At 47.7% G+C, this 20,286-nt stretch overlaps 1 protein-coding gene across 2 annotated transcripts in view; it reads right to left on the bottom strand.

Moving 5' to 3' along the window:
• The window catches only part of PLG (plasminogen), a 46,690-nt gene that overhangs the window by 3,097 nt on the left and 23,307 nt on the right, over window positions 1–20,286 (bottom strand). The window contains exons 10-17 of one of the 2 annotated variants that reach the window (XM_043457206.1): window positions 18,704–18,863; window positions 14,561–14,742; window positions 12,408–12,556; window positions 11,422–11,515; window positions 7,095–7,212; window positions 5,000–5,074; window positions 4,313–4,453; window positions 1,767–1,873 (exon numbers count right to left, since the gene is read on the bottom strand). In XM_043457206.1, coding sequence (XP_043313141.1) covers window positions 1,767–1,873; window positions 4,313–4,453; window positions 5,000–5,074; window positions 7,095–7,212; window positions 11,422–11,515; window positions 12,408–12,556; window positions 14,561–14,742; window positions 18,704–18,863 — 1,026 coding nt within the window. The remainder of the gene's footprint in view (window positions 1–1,766; window positions 1,874–4,312; window positions 4,454–4,999; window positions 5,075–7,094; window positions 7,213–11,421; window positions 11,516–12,407; window positions 12,557–14,560; window positions 14,743–18,703; window positions 18,864–20,286) is intronic. The other variant, XM_043457207.1, reaches the window with a different exon arrangement.

Genomic DNA, 20,286 nt, shown 5'->3' on the forward strand with positions numbered 1-20,286 from the left:
ACGCTAGGAGACTAAGGGTGACCCAGGGCCCTGACGGGGCTTCCCTGATGGCTCAGAGGGTAAAGCATCTGCCCACAATGCGGGAGACACGGGTTCAATCCCTGGGTTGGGAAGATCCCCTGGAGAAGGAAATGGCAACCTACTCTTCCAGGTACTCTTGCCTGGAGAATCCCATGGATGGAGAAGCCTGTAGGCTACAGTCCATGGTAGGCTACAGTCCATGGGATCCGAAAGAGTTGGACATGACTGAGCGACTTCACTTTCAGGGACCGGACGGTGCAGTCGGGAGAGAGAAGGAGGTCCCTGAAGGTACCCAGCCATTGCTGACGAGGGGCTGGCCCGAATGACCCCCTGGACATCAACCCTTACCTTCTTTGGAATACAGGGAAAGACTAGAGACTAAATGGGAGAATTCTACTTCACACGGAGAGGCTGAGAACACTGACTGATCCAGTGTCATTACTGATGTATAGAACATCGGTAAACAGACCTCACTCGTGTTTTGTGACTCCTGGTCCAATGAATATATCAAGAATCATTTTCTCAAATTACACATTCAGATGAGGCCTGGAGAGACAGGGGAGTCCAGTGCCAGGTGGTGGGTGAGGAAACAGTGATTGGGCTTGGGGGTCTGGCAGGCCTGGCTTCCAAGAGGGCTCAGCTACACACGGGTTAGGTGATGCCTCCTGATGACGGTGACCATGGGGATGAGGAGGAGGGTTGGGGGTTGATCGCGATACTGATGGTGACGTGGTGTCCATGGCGATGGTGGTGTCCATGGTGATGGTGGCCATAACGACAGTGATGATGTGAGATAGTGATGGTGGTTGTGGTTGTACAAGAAGCACAGAAGCTGCTAAAATACCATCTGCAAAGCACTGAGCTCTTCATATACATTATCGTTATCTGCACAGTGACCTTATACAGATGAGAAAACTGAGGCTAACATGCAGAACATCATTTGAAAACATGGATTTTATGGATGAGGGTTTAGATGCCAAATGGTATCACGAGGTCAGGTGACTGGTCCCTTCTCCCTAGCCAATGGCAGAGGCAGAACTACATTCCAGGGCTCCTGACTTCCACTCTGATGTCCTCCACCAGCACTTCCAAGAAAGTGAGGCAGAGATCTAAGACATCCTTATAATGTTCCTAGGCCTGGGTCTGAAGGATATAACAATAATTTGTGTTATAATATAACGCAGGACAAACTGCAAAGGGAAGCTGGGATCCCCAAATTATAGTTCGAGTGCTGATCCAGGATCCTGCATAAACGTCTCCTCTTTGTCCTCACCCCGTCCACCAAGGCCAAATACCTTCCTAGAACTGGGACCTTTCTTTCTGCCCCCAGCGGTCTGTCTGCCCCACCCCCAATAGCCTCTCCACACAGACACAGACTGTGTGGGTATTTGGGGGAGACTGGTTGAAATATCATCTTGTTGTTGACCCACACTTTTTAAGAACTCTGTGTGGTTAAGCTCACGTAAATAATCTAACACCCTTAACCTGCAGCTGTGTCAACACCCTACTTAGCTGAGGAGACAGTATTAGCATTGGATTTACAGGCTGAGAGTCTCAAGGAAACACCACCCCTCCCCTCGTCCATGTCTACGGATGGCCGATTATGGAGACCGGGCAGGTGCCCAGACAAAGTCAGGAAGGGAGTGGACCTCACTCGCTGGTAGGAATTGGTACACACGCCCGTCTCCTCATGCAGGCTGCAGGTCAGAAGCAGTTCATCACGTGAGTCACGACAGTTATCTTACCTTTGGTTTCTCCCCAGCCAGTGACGTAACATTCTGTCCGGTCTGCGACCACGTAATTCAGGGATGGCAGACAAGCTGGGATTACCTTATCAGTGATGATGGCAGGGCTGAAAGCAGAACATCAAAAGTTGCATTTGACTGCCGGGCTGGGAGACTTCTGCCGTTCATTGGATGAAAATGTAAAAGTGTTCGTTGTTCAGTCATGTCTGACTCTTTGTGACCCCATGGACTGTAGCCCACCAGGCTTCTCTGTCCATGGTATTTTCCAGGCAAGAATCCTGGAGCGGGGAGCCTTTCCCTTCTCCAGGGGATCCTCCTGACCCAGGAATCGAACCAAGGTCTCCTGCAATGCAGGCAGATTCTTTACCATCTGAGCCACCTGGGAAGTCACTGGCTGGTTACCCACAACAGGAGGCCACCTGCCTCAGAGCCCCAGAGCCCTCCCAGCTACTATTTCCCTGCTTCACTGACAGCTGAAAACAACTTTTCACCCTCACATTTGCCTATAGGATCTTACGAGTTAAACAAATGGAACGTTTTACTTAAAAGGTACAGGTTGTGGACAAGAAACCAGAGGTGGGAGCAGAGATGACGACGACTTTTCTTGTCTATTCTGGCACTACGGGAATTTTATACCATGCACGCTTTTATATCAAGTTAACAGGGCTCTAATCAGTAGGTGAACCATCCAGCTGAAATACAGGGCTTTAAAAATAGCAAGTGCCTTGTATCACCAGGAGCAAGCTGTCCCATCTTTGGGATCCTCAGATTCCTCACCCATAAATGTTACAACACCATGGCTCTAAGAATCTGATACAATGCAAGACACCAAATGAAAGAGGATTAGAAGTAATCACCTTGCATAAACAAAGTAGAATGTTTTTTTTAAATAAACTTTTGCATGCCTTAGAATTCCAGAGAATCAAACATCAGAACTTTGATTTTTTTGGACTTGATTCTATCTTATTAGGGCTTCCCAGGTGGCTCAGTGGTAAAGAATTCGGTTGCCAATGCAGGAGATACAGGTTCGATCCCTGGGTGGGGAAGATCTCCTGGAAAGGGAAATGGCTACTCACTCCAATATTCTTGCCTGGGAAAACCCATGGACAGAGGAGCCTGGCGGGCTACAGTCCACGGGGTTTCAAAGAGTCAGACAGGACTGAGCAACTGAACCACCACCAGAAGAGCGCCCGCCTCCCACAAGCAGCGGCCCACGCTCATGTATAGGTTGCTCTCATGGAATGCCGAAGACTGAGACTCCTAGGGTGTGGGGAGTGTCCTGAGGGTGGGTCCCCAGAAGCGCAAACGTATCAGGCTATCAGAGAACACGTCCAGAACCCCACGTTTACTAAATCACCTGTTTGGGGAACAGAGCTTCCTGACGGCCCAGGGGACCGTGAAGAAAGGAGAAGAAGCAGGCTAAGCTGAGAAGGCCCTGTCTTCCCTTTCTAGGAGGGAGTCACTCCTCATGGACTGACCCAGGAAACGCATGACGTGTTTCTGCCCGGGCCCAGAGAGCCCCCCTCAGCCCCTCGACTGCTGGCCTCACACTGGCCTGGCCGTCCTCCTCACGGTCACTACCGCCCCCTGTCATCTGGGACCCATCAGCCCTCCATTTTGGCTGTCCTTCCTGTGACTATTCTCGAAATAGCTGTCTCTTTATTTAGCTCACTCTCTTGGGAACTGTCTCTAAATACCGCTAACTTTTAAGTGACAGAGAAAAAAAAATGATCATTTTGTCAGACTTAATAAAACAGCCATTCAACAGGAAACGTAAAACCAGAGACGGGAAGACAAATGTGCTCTTGTGAATTGTGAGTGTGTGTGCACACTGCCTTTCTTTTTTAAAGTGCTTTGACATACATAATCGCATTTGATTCTCCCGAGCATATTATTATGTTGAAAAGAGAATGTCAACCTGGAATAACTGAATAGTTCTCTGATTATGAATGTATACTAGCTGACTGGGGAAGTGAAGGCATTCATTCGTGTCCAACTCTTTGCGACCCCATGGACTGTAGCCTACCAGGCTCCTCTGTCCATGGGATTTTCCAGGCAAGGGTACTGGAATGGGTTGCCATTTCCTTCTCCAGGGGATCTTCCCAACCCAGGGACTGAACCCAGGTCTCCCATATTGCCGGAGGACACTTTACCGTCTGAGCCACGAGGGAAGCCCCAGGGGAACTTATTAAGTGAGAGAATTGTAGGGATAACCTGTACCTCATGTTTCAACACACTCTTTTTCCGCTTGAGGAAACTGAGTCCTAATGCCTTTGTCATGACCATGTGGGAAGAACACCCCTTTAGCTGTCACCTTCACCTGTATTCTCCCTTCCACCCACCTCCATCCTCACCCAGCCCCTGTAGGAGGCGAGCAGGGCTGAGCCCAGGTTTCCTCACTTGAAGGTCAATGCTGTTCCCAAAGCCTGATGCCTTTGGGGTCCTAGCTGGTGCCAGCCCCACACAACTCTGTTACAGCTCGTAAATCCAGCCACGAGCAAAAGTTCTCAGGGCTTACAAGGTGATCGTCGTGGGCAAAGCAGTACCTGCTCAGCTTGAGTAAGGCAATGTCCGCCTGAGACGGTTCCAGGAAGATCCTGGACACTGGTATTTCCTGGACACTCGGTTCCCGGGCGTTCTCAAAGTGTGCACCCAGGATGACCTTGTAGAATGACGGCACTAAAAGGCTAGAGAAGACGTCCACATTAGCAGCAAAATAGGGACCAGCCCTGCGTCGGGTGCCCTTTGGAGCCATAAACACCGCATCTCCTCCCCCCTCGGCTACCTACAATCGGAGGCCTCTGAATGGCAAGAACCAAGTTCACGGTCTTCCTGAACCTGGCGGTTAAGGAAGGTTCTCAGACCACAGAGGAAGGATGAAACCAGCACTGAGGTTGGCCCAGGGCAGACACCAGGTCGGGGAGCCTGGGGAGACCAACGCCCCGCGGGGCGAAAAGCTCTGTCTTGCTGCTGATCCTGCTGCAACCTGCCTGACTGGGTCTGCCTTCTTCATTTCTCTCCAGAAACACCGCCCCCCTCCCATCCAGCGGCCCTGGCAATTCTGCCCTTCACATCCGCCCCCAATCCCCGTCCCCAGTATCACTGCCATGGAAGGAAGGAGGAGAGGGAAGGAGACAAGGGAAGGGAGAGAGAGGAGGGAGAAGACGATGAAAAGGAGGCACGGAGTCTTGAAGACAAGGAAGTCTTCGCGTCTGGGGTCCCCTAACGCACACCTGTCCAGGCAGTGTTTAGCCGTCAGCACCCACTCTGGGGCTATTAGAGATCCTCCGCAGAAGTGCTGCCTCGATCTGGAAGGAAAATGTGCCAGGATTTTAGTTAAATCTGATGATTTAATTCTACAGAAAGTCCAAAAGTGGTGCTCGCTCTGCTTCAAGGTCGCTCATGTTCCCAAAGGACGAGGTGGCCACGAGGACGGTAGGAGTTTTGAGCTTCCTGCAGTGAGTGGGTCCTCCGGAGGTCACCCCACCACTCGGGGTGCAGGGTGGGGTGGGGCTGGGGCTCAGGCCAGGCCAGTCCCCAGGGGAGCAAAGCGGCATGGCTCCAACAGAAGGCCCTTTGGCCCTGGACCCCAGCCCCTTGAGGGCTCTTCTGTTTCTTTTGGAGGAGATCTATGTTAGGCCTGACAAGTCATTCTTCAGGGTGCCAAATGGGATCCTGAGTGGCCCGTGATTCCAGGGCATCTGCTGCTCACGCTATTTGAGAAAGTTTGCTCTGGGGTGGGGGAAACGTCCCCTAAATCATTCACGTTGTAGAACTGCTTGGGTTCTCATAAACTCATAGCTCATAAAACTCGTGTGAGCCGCTCTCAAGACCATCATAATGGAAGGGACACAGATGCAAGTGAATGGGAGCCAGCAAGGCAATTATCAATCAGGGAACAGACCCCAGCGCAGCTTGGGGAAGAGGGACTAGGAAATACGTGAAAGCAGCTTCGCAGGATCAGGCATCGCAAGCAGTTACTACGTGATCAGGCAAAGAAAAGGACAGCCAATGCAGCGTTTAGACACCATCTCACCAGCGAATGGAAGGAAGACCCTGGGCGCATGGGCATGGGTGCCCATGCGAAGAGGAAGCATCAACAGCCGGATCAGCCCATTTTTGCGCGTGTGCTTTGAATGAGACACCCGGGGAAAGGGGCTGATCAAAGACTAACACCAGTGAAAGATCACCAGAACCGTCTGGGTCCTGGAGGATGGGGATGATCACGCTTCAATTATGGCGATCCAGAGCTACTCTCCACTGAAAAAGAGGAGTTTTTGATATGGGTGAGCATCTTTTGATTAAATTCAGTACTTCACAAAACTGTCGAAGGCAGGAAGGGAAAAAGACTCTGCATCTGTGATATAACATTATAGATAATTTTATCTTTATGCTCCCCCACCAGGTGTTGATTTCTAAAAATATCCCTTTCTCTTCATTTTACAAAGCCGCTGTGGGTATCTATATAAACCCTTAAAGCATCTTTCATATTTTTCCAGCAATATTGGAACTTAGTGTAAATTGCTACATTTAACAATTCTGATGACAGCTACCCAGATCAAAAAAAAATTTTTAATTTCAAATTATTTTCAAATTAAATAACATAGAAAAGAACATAATTTAAAAAAAAGAAAGAAGCAGACTCACAGGTATAGAGAAGAAAATAGTGATTACCAGTGGGAAGAGGGGAGAAGGGAGATGGGAGGGGCCATACAGGGGTACGAGATTAAGTATAAACTATTAGCTATAAAATAAGCCACAAGGCTATATTGTACAACATAGGGGACATAGCCAATATTTTATTACATTATATTTTATGACGATAAATGGAGTATAACGTTTAAAAATGGTGAATCACCATATTGCAAAACTAAAACCTATAGAATATTGTGTAGCAACTATACTAATGTACAACCAGTATACAACTAATGTACAACCAATGTACAACTAATGTACAACCACAGAAAAAAATTTTTTATAGTTTTCCTTACTCCTTTGTTGAACTTAGAGGCAGGTTCTGATACTGGGGGTGCGTGGATTTATTTGACTGTAGAAAGGTTGCTGTTTGTTTAATTTTCACTGGAGTATAGATCCTTTGCACTGTGGTGTTGGTTCCTGCTATGCGGCGAGGTGAATCAGTTATACACATATAGCCAGCCCCTTCCTTCAGGTCACCACAGAGCATGGAGTGGAGTTCCCGGAGCTGTATAGTAGTCCTCACTAGTGATCTGTTTTATTCACAGTAATGTGTATTATGTCAATCTCAAGAAAGATTTTGCAGCGCGTACCCAGAAGGATAGAATAAATCATTTCTGGAAATGGCGTTACCTTCGAAGACTGACTTGCCAGGGCCAGGAGTGTGGGTTGGCCACACACCCGCCTACAATCCTTCCAGAACATTTCCTCGGCTCCACCTTGGGCTTTCCACAGTCGAATGAAGAGGTCTCTGTGGCACACGTGGGAAAATTTGCATTTGAAGACGTGAAAGAGAGCGACTCATGACAAAGTCACGACTCGTGCCCAAAGCACTGAATTTTTCACATCCCCAAACTCAAAGTAAATAGTCAACTCGTAAACATCTTTTGGAATTTTTTTTCTAAGTTGCAAGAAGTGGTAGTAGACACAGAGCCCTCTCCTTTCTAGACAATATAAGTACTTTTCTATTTCACTGTTTTCTTAAGGAAGCGATTAAATAAATTGGGAAGAGTCAGGCGTTAGAATGAGAGTTTTGTGGAGAAGAGCTTGACTGACACAGGTTGTTATTCTGACTTGAGGTGATATATCAAGAGACTGTATCGTTACTCCCATCATAACCACCACCACCATCATCTGAACCATGTAAAGCTTGCTGAAAACCATAATTGTCATCCCCATTGGAAGACAATAAGAGTATTTTTTAAATTATGAATCTCTGTGTGTGCATGTATGTGTGGGGGGGTGTGTGTGCATGTGTGTAGAAAGGATAACTATCCTAAACTGAAATGATGCTTTCTCTCGGCCAATTTCAGGACAGTTCTTCCAGGAAGCCTCCCAAGACTAACCCAGCACCTTGGGGATGACTTCCTTTCACGTGCCTCTCTATTCATCTCCCACCTGCTTTCTGCATCCACCTGGCCTGCTGGGTTCCTGGAGATTGGGGTTAGTGCCCCATCTCTGGTTGGTATCACTCGCTAATGTCCACAACAGTTCAGGGAGTACATAGGTATTCATAAAATGCTTCTCCATTGTCTGGAGCCCTTTAGGATCTTCATAAATAGAAGCATAAGTCATAGTTAATAAAAAATATTATAAGGAGAAAAATTTGAGTATTAATCAGCCAAGAGATTTTTATCCTCTAGTGAAGCTGGAATCTGAATTTTCCAAATACCTTTCCAATTGTCTTGGCCTATTCTGGGAATCTATATATAGAAGGTTTTTTTTTTTTAAAGAAGGATGCAATATAATGAAATCCTACTTTCTAATACTGACCTTAATTTCTCCTACTGTGCCTTACACAGAGTAGACTTACAGAAATGGAATAAGAGAAGAATAACCACAGATATTATGGTACCCTGGTCTCACTATTCAAAACAAAACTGAAGTACTACTTATTTTTAATTACAATACTTATTATTTGTACTGTTTGTGTTGGTGGAATTGAAATGAGTTGTTAAACCCAATAACAAAAATTTACAATTTAAAATGAATGAATATAAATAAATAAAATTATATTTTAAATGGGCATCTTTCAATTTTTGAGGTTATTATTAAAGAGAAAACTCACACAAGCCCTTGGTAAAATTGAGAAGCAGAATACTGGGCTGAACAGAATGTAGTTCTGAATTCAAATTGTTTTACTTACGCTATTCTGTGCAGTCTGAATGGTGCCATTTGTTTTAATAATACAGAATATTTACACAAATTTTTCAGGTGAGTTGCTTAAAGAAGTTTATGTGTAGCCTAAAAAGTTAATCAACGGTACTTTTTCATTTTAAAGATGTTTTCCATGTGAGTTACAAACAACGTAAAGTTTGGAAATTTTAAGGAAAATGGTTATTAGGAAATTTCTCATTTAGGTAAAGGAAATCCAAAATCCCCCAGGGAATGAGCAATAAAAATCCTTTTTTTAAAGAGAGAAAAAAAATGAAAATAACCTTTTTAAAAAGTCATAACTCAAAGAGATTTCACATTCTGAAAAATCGAATAAAGTTAGCAAAAACCATACAAGTACACACAAAAAGTCCCCTTACCCTGGGAGAGCCATCCTTTGAAGCACTGACCTGTCATACTGGAGAAGCTGCCATTTGAGATTCCATTCACTTATTTACTCATTGAGCAAGTATGTGTTCACTATACATACGTAGTGCCAGGCATTGCTCTAAGCGCTAGGAAAAAGGAAATACTAATAGCTGAGGTTTGTAATCTTTACATTCTGATGGGTGGGTGTGCAGGAAGATGTTACATTGGAAGGTTCAACAGAGGCTCCAAAAATGCCCCAGAGGGGTGTAAGATAAACCTCCACATGCAGACTTCAAGAAATGGCCTCCTGGAATTTCCCAGGTGGTCCAGGGTCTAAGACTCCACGCTCCCAGTGCAGGAGACCAGATTCAATCCCTGGTCAGAGAACTAGGTCCTATATGCCTGCCACTAAGACCTGGAGCAGACAAATAAGTAAATATAAAAAAGAAAGAAGAAAGAAATGGCCTCTTCTACAATTGATGCTTTTGAACTGTGGTGGTAGAGAAGACTCTTGAGAGTTCCTTGGACAGCACAGAGATCAAACCAGTCAATCTTAAAGGAAATCAACCCTGAATATTCATTAGAAGGACTGATGCTAAAGCTGAAACTCCAGTAGTTTGGCCACCTGATACCAAGAACTGACTCATTAGAAAAGACCCTGATGCTAAGAAAGATTGAAGGCAGGAGGAGATGGGGATGACAGAGGATAAGATGGTTGGGTGGCATCACTGACTTGATGGACAAGTTTGATCAAGCTCCGGGAGTTGGTGATGGACAGGGAAGCCTGGCATCCTGCAGTCCATGGGGTCACAAAGAGTCAAACACGACTGAGTGACTGAACTGAACTGAACAACTCTGGTACCCTCACCCAAGTCAAGGACGGAAAAGAACCAGGTTCTTAGAAGTGGATGAAAGAGGAAAGGATGGAGAAAGGACTGTCCCAGTGTCAGAAAGTCCTGTCCCAGGACTGTCCCACTTCATCACGATGTGGGCATGTGATCAGACCGCATGGTCTGATGTTGAAACCTGTTTCTTGCAGAAGGATCCCCAGGCCTCCTGACACTTGAGAAGCCTGTAGCGTCTGCTGGTGGCCGAGGGCTGCCGCTGGGATATTACTGTAGGTCCCCTTCTGTGGGCATCAGAGGTGCATGACTCCCTGGCACAGCTATAGAGCCCAGGGCAGGAATGGCATGATATACGACAACTTAAAGGCAACCGCCAGATAGACACCCTGCCAAGTCAGCGAGCCCACGCCCCAAGAGGCAGTGGGGGTTCCAGAAAGCTGAAGGGTGGGAGGGAGGAGCGGAAAGGAAGACACGAACCCCACTGGGGACCCTCGGGTGGGGGACCACTGACACAGCGTCTGGAGAACTGAGAAAATGCACAGTGGAGAAGCAGTCGGCTACACGCTCCTCCTCAGCCCAGGGAGCACGGTGACAGCGGCCAAGAGAATCGCTCCTTCACCCTGGCCTCACCCTCCTCGCCCCGCTCTAGGCAGGAGCGGCGCCGAAGCAAAGCCTGACGGTGGCTCCGTGCTCTGAACCCCTTCCCCAGGCTGCCTCCCAAACCACCTCTGGACGCGGACTTCAGTGACCATGCAGCTGCACTTTCTGCTCTCCAGCCTGTCCACCCACGTGGCAGCCACAAACACAAGCCATCAAACCATGCAAAGGAGAAGTCCAGGCTGATCATCAGGAATCAGGACAGAAGCCCTCTGCACAGACGGAGGGTCAGCAGAGAGTAAAACAGGGTCTGGATCAAGGCCGTTTATGTTGTTCTCCAGACCTGTACATGGACTTGTTAGCCCAGACTTTTCAGAACAAAGGTCAACTCCCCTTTCTGTGATCCAAGCTTCTGACTCCCCCAGAAAAGTCTGAGAAATGAGGAAAGAACTCAAGCAAGCTTTCTCTACGTTGTCTGGTGAATGCATGGCTAATGCATAGTCATCTTAGGATAAGGAATGTGGGGCCTTAGTAAGGAGCCATGTTCATTGAATTAGGATGACAGTATATAGGTTTACAGCAGACGCTATATGTTTAGCTGTTTCCTGCTGTCTGTGTTTTCTTTCTTACTTCTCAGCTGCTGAAAGAGAGAGTTTCCTGTCTGGGTGACTCTGAATTTGTCTTTCAGGCATCCTGTCCCAGACATTGGAGAGGCCAGTGGAACCACCTGGAGGCTAGAGAGATCACCTCTGAACTTGCTCTCTGGGAGGATTTTGTATGTATTTTGTTAAGTGTTGGAGGAGAGGAGTGCCTAATAAGGGGGCCCATGAGTAGGACTGATTCAAGATGCCCAGGATGAAAAGAGGGTTCTGGGGGTGAGGGGACCGTCTCCTGCCCAGAAGTACTCAGCCCAAACTCTCATCTTACAGATCAGTGACCAGGTGAAACCGCGTTTGTTTAGAAGCCATTTCTTTCCAAAAGAGACAGCAGCTTACCACACTGGGGGATGTCACAGTAGTCAAAAAGTTTCCTTGGGTTCGTGGTGTAGCACCAGGGACCATTGGGATCACCGTCAGGATTACGGCAGTACTGGAAAAAGAGGCAGGTGTCTGGGGGAGGGTGCATGGCGGGGCAGGGCATGGCAGAGAAGGTGATAGATACGAGATTTCACTTCTGTCCTTAGAAGATGAAAGGTCATGTTTCTTTGGCAGAGAGGTGGGCAGAGTCATTTTTCAGGGTGCTTAGGAAGCCTCTGACTCACAGAATGTCATCGGTCACGTCTCCTTGTTCAAAAGGAGCTTCAACCGTGAGGCCACTGCCCTGGAGAAGGGGAGTAGACCCTGAGGGCTCTAGAGGTGGGCATTATATAAAGGGGTCTCCCCTGTGTCTGCGGGACCCATAGCCACCCAGCAAGAGAGGACTGTGGACGTGGGACAGGCCCTCATCCAGGTCAGTCTTCTGCCCGATGACTCCCGTTCACTGTTGCTCCGGAATTGCATATTCCCCTAGCCCGGGCACCCTCCGTGGCTCAGCCATGGAAAGACTGCGTCTTCTGTTCCCTCTACACCCCTCAAAGGAAACCCTTCAGAGACTGTGTGAGTGTGGGGGAAATCCTAGCAGAGTCCTGAGGGCCCATCCAATTTTTTTTCTAGGAACATCCAACTACAGGGTCATGAAGGTCATCTTTGATCACCGGGACCTAGAGGACAAACGCCGGAAACTATAAACCAGTCACAAAAGCAGGCAGGAAATGTGGCAAATGAAAGAGATAAGAAGCTAGGGGGTTGGCCAGCCTGCGCTAACTGTACCCCCCACACTGAGGCTGTTGGATCACAGGTTCAGTCCCCTGAACCCTCTGGCATCCCCTCCCCACCCCACACCAACACTCAGTTAGGCAGCCTCGCTGGAGCAGATGTTCAATTCAGTTTGCGAAGGCTGGTCCAAAAAAAGGCAACACAGGGTCTGAATCAAAGGGGCTTACGTTTTTCTCCAGCCCTGCCCGTGGGTATTTCTCTGGAGTGAAGATGCTGTTTCGGTGGGGCTCCTGGGCCACCCACTCCTGGCAGGGGACGCCGGCCACCGTGGTGGCCTTCTTGCCGCGGTAGCCTTTGCCCGTCCCGAGCATGCAGTCTGGAGGGAAAGGAGAACGGTGTCACTTGTCCCACACTGACACAGCAATAAGAAACAAATACAGCAGCGCTCGGCATCTCTCAGGACAGGCTGTGGTCACGTCCTTTGGAACACAGGAGCCCTGGAGGCTTTGGTGAGCTCTGACAATTTTTTTAACAAGTGGCCGGAGATGCTCTTGTCTCAGAAGGAATCACACGTCCGGGTGTTAGAATGGGAACTTTGGCCGGAACACTGAGATACTCAGCTTTATAACAGACTGAGAGGTAAGTAACAGGGATGCCACTACGAAGTGTGAGATGATCCTTGAACAACTCACTCTCGGCGAGGATGGAGAAAGTGCAGATGGAAGAGGATTTTATAAAAGGATATTATTTTGGCCAGAGCTCTGCCACCTTCTGGGATGAAAGAGGTAATAAAGGGATAGCTTGAGGTCCCTTCCCCAAACTCCTCCCTCACCTCGTGCCTTGGGGATGAGGCTTGAGCCCTTGATAAGTGTTACATATGGGGACCCAGGGCACAGTGCTCTGATTGGCACCTGGAAAATCCAAACAGCAAAAGTTGGGCCAGCTGGCCCCTTGGCCAAGGAGCAGGGCTGTGCTGGGCCACCTCCAGTGTGTGCCAGGACCAGTGTGTGAGTTACCCATGATCACACATGGGGCATCACGTGGGAGGACCAGCTGGGTCCACGTGAGGTCTCATCAGGAGGGATCCCCAGCTGGGGCACAGTGCCCAAAGTCTCACCAAGAAAGAGGGGCAGAGATGAGCTGGTCCTACACGTACAGCAGATATACAGGGGGACAGTAGGGAGCCGCGGTAAGGTTCTCCAGCATCTCAGAGGGGCCAAGTCCACCTCCAGAAGGAGAGGGGGTCTCAACTTGAAACCGAGTCCTCACTTTGATCATTTCTGATTTTGGATTACCCAGACAAGCCGAGAGACCACTGAGCTGGGGCAGAGTCGGTCCCCTCTGTGACCTCAGCCTGTCGGAGGACTGAGCATCCCTGCCGCCCGACAGTCACAGGACCAGAGGCTCAGCATGTGGGCGGGGGAGGCGGAGAAGAGCCCGGTTATCCTCTGCCGCCCACCTCGGATGACGTCCTTATCCTCAGGCCCCCGGACCCTTGGAGCTACATATCCGCTTCTCTCCAAGCCTTTGTTGGAGGTGATCATCCACAGTCCTCCTGGCCCTCCTAACTCTGTACGCTCAAAACCAAATCGGTCCTTTCTACCCCTCCACTCAAAAGGCAGAGATTCGCTTTTCTAGAATGTCCCATCTCAGCCACTATCATTCACCTCTCAACCCACCCAGGCTCAAAACTGTATCCATCCCTCACAGGCAATTACTTTTCTTTTCTTTTTTTAGTTGAAGGATAATTACTTTACAATGTTGTGTTGATTTCTGCCATATAACAATGTGAATCAATCATTTATATATATATATATATATATATATGCCCTTTTGAGCCTTCCTCCCCCGTCCCTTGGAGAAGGAAATGGCAACCCACTCCACTATTCTTGCCTGGAGAATCCCATGGACATACGAGCCTGGCGGGCTACAGTCCATGGTGTCGGGAAGAGTTGGACATGACTGAGCAACTAAAAGAACAAACAACAACCCCCCTCCCATCCCATCTCTCAAGGTCATCACAGAACACCAGGGTGGGTTCCCTATATTATAAGCATCTTCCCACTAGTTATCTATTTTACACTTAATAGTGTGTATGTAGGTCAATGCTACTTGCTTGATTCATCCTACCCTCTCCTTCCCCGCTGGGTCCATAAGTTCATTCCATTAGTTTTCAACCCTTAAAGACACGCCCACGCCCATCAGGCCAGCAAGAACAACTCTGGCTTCCCCAGATGATACCCTGAAGCAGCCTTTCCCATCGCAGACTCAGCCAGAGCTTCAGTCACCCTCAGCAATGAAGCCTCTGCCTCCGGAAGACTCTCCACCTCTTATCATCTCTCTGCCCGAGTACACGGATGTCTGGCCACAGACTTCTTACCTGCTTCAGGAGGACTCTCTGCGTTTGGGGCTTGGGGAGCCGCAGGAACTTTTGCCACCTGCTCTGTTGTTTCTGCGCATTTCTTCAGGTTGCAGAACTCCCATCTGACCCTCGGATCGGTGGTATAACACCAGGGGCTCTTATCAGCATCTGGATTTCTGCAGTAGTTCATTGTCAAGCCACTGTAAATTCCACAGAAATAGAGGTCACGAGAGTGAGCGAATCTTCAGGGGCACCCCAGCACCCTCTGAATTTTGTTACAATGAAGTGGCTGAAATATTTCTTTAAGGTACCAAAGTGAAAGTTGCTCAGTCGTGTCTGACTCTTTGCAACCCCATGGACTACACAGTCCACGGAATTCTCCAAGCCAGAATACTGGAGTGGGTAGTCTTTCCCTTCTCCAAGGGATCTTCCCAACCCAATGATCAAACCCAGGTCTCCTGCATTGCAGGCGGATTCTTTACCAGCTGAGCCACAAGGGACGTCCGAAGTACCAAAGATGCCAATTATTATTCTAATGTCACAGGCACAGATGGTCCTCAATTTCTGAAGAACTGGCTGAGTTTTTTAACATAGGTTATAATTTTTATTTAAACAATCCAAAGTAATACATGCTGCACATAAAAACAGATCATATATACATTATAAGAAAAAGTATCAGAATGTTTTCCTTTCCCTGGGAGTGTTAAATAAATTCCCCAGGGATAACCAATATAGATTTCAAAGCACATATTTTAGATTTTTTTGTGTACAAGCAAATACATCTATATGTCTGGTTTTCTCTTCTGTGTGAGTAGGGCTATGGAAGTTGGAACTAAAACAACTTTATCTGAGGCAGAAAAGACATACAAGAGGATGATATTCCCAGGTCAACCCTCTTAGTCTGTTTTTACTCATGGTGTATTGTGTGTGTGTGTGTTCAATTGTAGTCCCACTTTTTGGAGCCCTATGGACTGTAGCCCACCAGGCTCCTCTGTCCATGGACTTTTCTAGGCAAAAATACTGGAGTGGGGTGCCATTTCCTACTCCAGGGATCTTCCCGACCTAGGGATCGAACTCCTGTCTCCTGCAATGGCAGGCGGATTCTTTCCCACCAAAGCCACTTGGGAAGCCCTACTGTATTTCACAGAGAAACAAAAACTCATGGCAGTAATATAAATAGTAAATAGCATGGACAGATCAGGTGGGTTGGGGGTGCAGAAGGCTTGTGGCAGCCTCCAGGAAAACTAGCTGGGTGAGGATTCTAGAGGATGCATTCTGGGGCACGCGGGAAGAGGCGCCGGGCCCGTCTACCTGCAGCCATTCGGGGACCAAGGGAAAGGGATGTGAGTAAAGGAGAGTGGGGCCAAAAGGAGGAAGGGGGACGTCTGAGTAGACCAGGGCTTCTGCGGGAGCTGAGTCAGAAATAGCAGAGGAGGGGCCTGGGGCTCAGTAGGCAGCTTGGACCCCTGGGGCCTCCGAAGGACTCTGCCCCAGCCTCTCAGAAGTCTCAGCCTTGGACTCCCCTTTGGCACGCAGACCCACAAATTGTGACTCATGAGATCACTTGGAACATCCAACGTTCTATGGGAATCCAACACTGTTCCTTTGGGGACTATAGACAAGTGACCGTCTCAGGCCCGGGCCCACAGGAAGCCTGTCAGCAGATTTCCAAGCAACTGGATGTGTTAGAAAGGCTTATCACAGGAAACAGGCTCTTGCTGTCTTTTTTCCATAAAGGCACTTTGGTGGACGAGTTTTGATGAACACACACCTGCATAACCCACACTCCTGCTGTGACAGAGAACGTGTCCATCACCCTCCCAGAAACCTCCCTTGGGTGCCTGCTCAGTCTTGGCTGCTCTCCCCCTGGAGGCAAATACTATTGAGTTCTACTCCAGAGCTTCATATGAATGGGCTCATGCAAGGATATACCCTTCTCTCAGTGTTTTTGAGCTTTTACCCACGCAACTTGAGGGTATCCGTAGCTTGTTGCATTTTATTTCTGAATAGTATTCCATGGTATGAGTATCTTACCAGTTATTCATATTCTTATTGGTGACCACTGAAGTGGCTTCCAGTCTGGGGTTATTTTAGGACTAAAGCTGCTAAGAACTTTCTGGTAGATCTGTTTGTAGCTGTAAGAAATGTGGATTTGATCCCTGGGTTGGGAAGATCCCCTGGAGAAGGAAAAGCAACTCATTCCAGTATTCTTGCCTGGGAAATCCCATGAACAGAGGAGCCGGACAGGCTACAGTCCATGGGGTCCCAAAGAGTGGGACATGACTCAGCACACACTCGGAAACACACCATGTATGACAGCTGTCCCCACTCTATCCTCAGAACCACTTCTTACTGTTTGTCTTTTTAGTAACCGTCACTGCCGTTGGGTGTTGGGTGGTATCTCACTGCGGTTATAGGGGCTTCCCTGGTGGTTCAGTGGTAAAAGAAGGTGCCTGCAATGCAGGGGACACAAGTCCCACCCCTGGGTGGGGAAGATCCCCTGCAGAAGGAAATGGGAAAACCACTCTAGTATTCCTGCCTGGAGAGTCCCGCGGACAGAGGAGCCTGGCGGGCTACAGTCCTCGGGGTCACATAGAGCGGGACATGACTGAGTGATTGAAGAGCAGCATTAGCAGCTCTGTGACTATAATTCTTGCTTCTGTGATGGTTAAAATGTTGAACATTTTTTCAGGTCCTTATTGATTATTTGCATATCTTTCCCTGTGGAACATCTTTTAAATGGTTGAAGTCTTTTGCCCATTTTTATTAGGTTGTCTTCTTACTGGGATCGTTTGTTTTTGTCCTCTCAGGACCCTTGCATTTTCTTCTGGCAGGCAGTTAATTTACTTGGAGATAATTTTGATCCTTTTAGGATTCTGTTTAATCTTTGCTCAAATGTTTTTAGAATAACCTTTATCCAAGAAATACACTAACCCTACTGATAAATGGACAGGGGAACCTGGTGGACTACAGTCCTTGGGATCGCAAAGAGCTGGACACGACTTAGCGACTCAACAGCAAAAACAACTGATAAACTGGGACTTTTCTGGATTCCTTACTGAATGGTCAAGGTGTCCCCTGAGGTTTCTCCTCTCTGACTTGTAAGAACCTCAACTCTGCAAACAGAATCTCCTAGTGCCCTGGGTGTTCTATAATCCCCATTTATGTCACAGTTCCCTGTTCTTTGTTCACTGCAGAATCCCTCCCTGTGCATGTGTAGCTTTGCATTCAGCCAAAGACTTTAGGAGAACTCCATATGTATTTCTGAAGCACCTTCTCTGCACAGATCCTTTCTCAAGATTACCCAGCCCACTCAATCCAAGCTGCCTCACTAAGCCCCAGCTCCAGTCTCTGTCTCAGATCAGCAAGACTGCTGTGGCCTGCCTTGGTTCCATTTCCTTGCACTGCAGTCCAAGGAGATACTTTCTTCCAGAAGTAATTCCAGGAAGAAAACCAGGGTCATTGCAAGTTCAATCTAATTTATTTTCCTTTCTGAAAAGTCGCAGTCCTGTGCTGCCTGTTGTCTATCATGTGAAATTTTTCCATGTTTTTATAGCCATGTATTGCAGAAAAACTGGTCTGATCAGTCTTATCTTGTCCACTATTATGCCCACTGATTTGTTCACTGAAGTCCATTTTGCACATCAGTATCTGTGTACTTTCTGACTCTAATCTGCCTTCCTGCGTTTGCTCTTAATGCTCTGGTAATTCAGATTCCTTTGAGACCACCAGTGCTCAGGACCCAATATGACTATACAGGTCGGGTTATTACCCAATGGCAAACGCAAAACACTTCAGGAATTGGAGGACAAAATGGTAAAACTCCACAGCTGAAAGATGACACTGATCCATAGGCAAGAGCTGTGGAGTGATCCTGTTTCTAAGCCTTCAATCATCTGCGCTTCTGAGCTTCCCACTAGTAGGACCTCAGCCCCTCTGTCTATCCCACCCTGCTTCTGAAACACTACTCAGGAAAGAGAGCCAGCCTCTAGCTTCTCTTCTTTCAGAAATTTTGCACAAAAGCAAGCTGCCTGAAACATTTTATCTCATACTCTGGAGCCAAAGGAAATTTAGTCCTAAGACATTAGTTTAGAGCATAGCCCTTTAAACAGAAATTGAAGCTGGGGGGTCTCCTCTACTGGTTGAAAATCAAAGACATACGCGTTGGGGTAGCTTTCTGGGGTCTTCTGATGCCGGTGTGGTGTCATCGATGACCACGACTGGCATTTCCTTCCTGTGACAGTAGTGGACGATGTCCCTCGATAACTCTGCCCATTACCATGGTAGCAGTCCTGGACCACAGGAGTTTGTTCAGGTGGTACTGAAATTGAAAGAGAAGAAACCAGTGACTAATGACTGGAACAGAGAAACATGTGAAATAATTTACTACACAAACAGAATATCCTCTCTGGGAATTAACAACATCCTCTTTTTACATATTGGGAGGCAAATGGACATGCAAAGAAAACAATAGATCCAGAACATTCTAACACTTTAATTTTGAGTAAATAGTTAATTTAAAACTTGGGGAAAAAATAAGCAGGGCAGGGTGCTTATAATTGAACATTACACTTGTGTGCAAGCTCTCTTTTATGGATCTCCACCGGGTATTCATGAAAACAACTGGGCAGGTCTCCAGAAAGAGATGCATTCATTGTAGAGGCTGCACGCGGTGACTGGGTGCCAGTGAGGAAGACACGGAAACCTTCTGCATTTCCCCAGACTCTTTGCTTGTACAAAGCCAAAGCCTTCAGCTGCTGGGGGAAATGGGCCTACATCCGGGACTCAGGCAAAGATCCATTGCTTCTCAGGGAGGGGTAGGGCCCTGGAACAGGGGCAGAAAATTCTACTGTGCCAGGATACTTCACCAACACAAAGCCGAAGTCTCCTATTCTTCGACCCAGGACTCAACACAGATACAGCTTAGAGTTTAGTTCCGTGGGAAGAAGGGGAAAGAATATTGAGAAATAATGCCAGGTGCTCAGATGGTAAAGAATCTGCCTGCAATGCGAGGAGACCTGGGTTTGATCCCTGGGTTGGGAACATCCCCTGGAGGAGGCCATGGCAACCCACTCCAGTATTCTTGCCTGGAGAAGCCCCATGGACAGAGGAGCCTGGTGGGCTGCAGTCCATGGGGTCACAAAGAGTCGGACACAACTGAATGACTAAGTATAGCACAGCATCTGGTGCCCGGAGTCTAAGGCTGAGAGCAGACCAGGAAGATGGAGAACGCCTGCCTCCACCAAAAGCCTAGCACAGAGTGACCAGAAACAGTATCTATCAGTAGGGCCAGGTTAAAAGTGCAGAGTGAGCCCCACCTCTGAGGTGCAGACATTACTGCTTACTAAAAGTTCAGAAGGGATTAGGAACACCGAGAAAGCTCTTCAGCACCCCAGACCCAACTCTAAGTACAAGGGGACTGTACCTCATCACTGGGGGGATTTGAAACCTATGGTTCACCTAAGGCAAAAGCAGCAACAACAAAAGCTAAATTCCTTTTATCTGCTAATTATATTAACTCAATTACCCACATATACTGATAAAAGAAGGGTGCCCATTTCAAAGTGTAAATAATATTTGCTTCAATAGCTATTGTTTCTCTACAAGTAAGTCCAAGCATTTGATTAAAAATTACAAGACGCACACACAAGAAAAGAAAAAAAGCCACTGTTGAGAGAGAAACAGTCAGCAGAGCCAGACTCAGAGCCAGCCAGGGGTGTGGGACTATCAGATTGAGATCATAA

Source organism: Cervus canadensis, chromosome 33, assembly GCF_019320065.1.
Source record: "Cervus canadensis isolate Bull #8, Minnesota chromosome 33, ASM1932006v1, whole genome shotgun sequence".
Taxonomy (NCBI): Eukaryota; Metazoa; Chordata; class Mammalia; order Artiodactyla; family Cervidae; genus Cervus; species Cervus canadensis.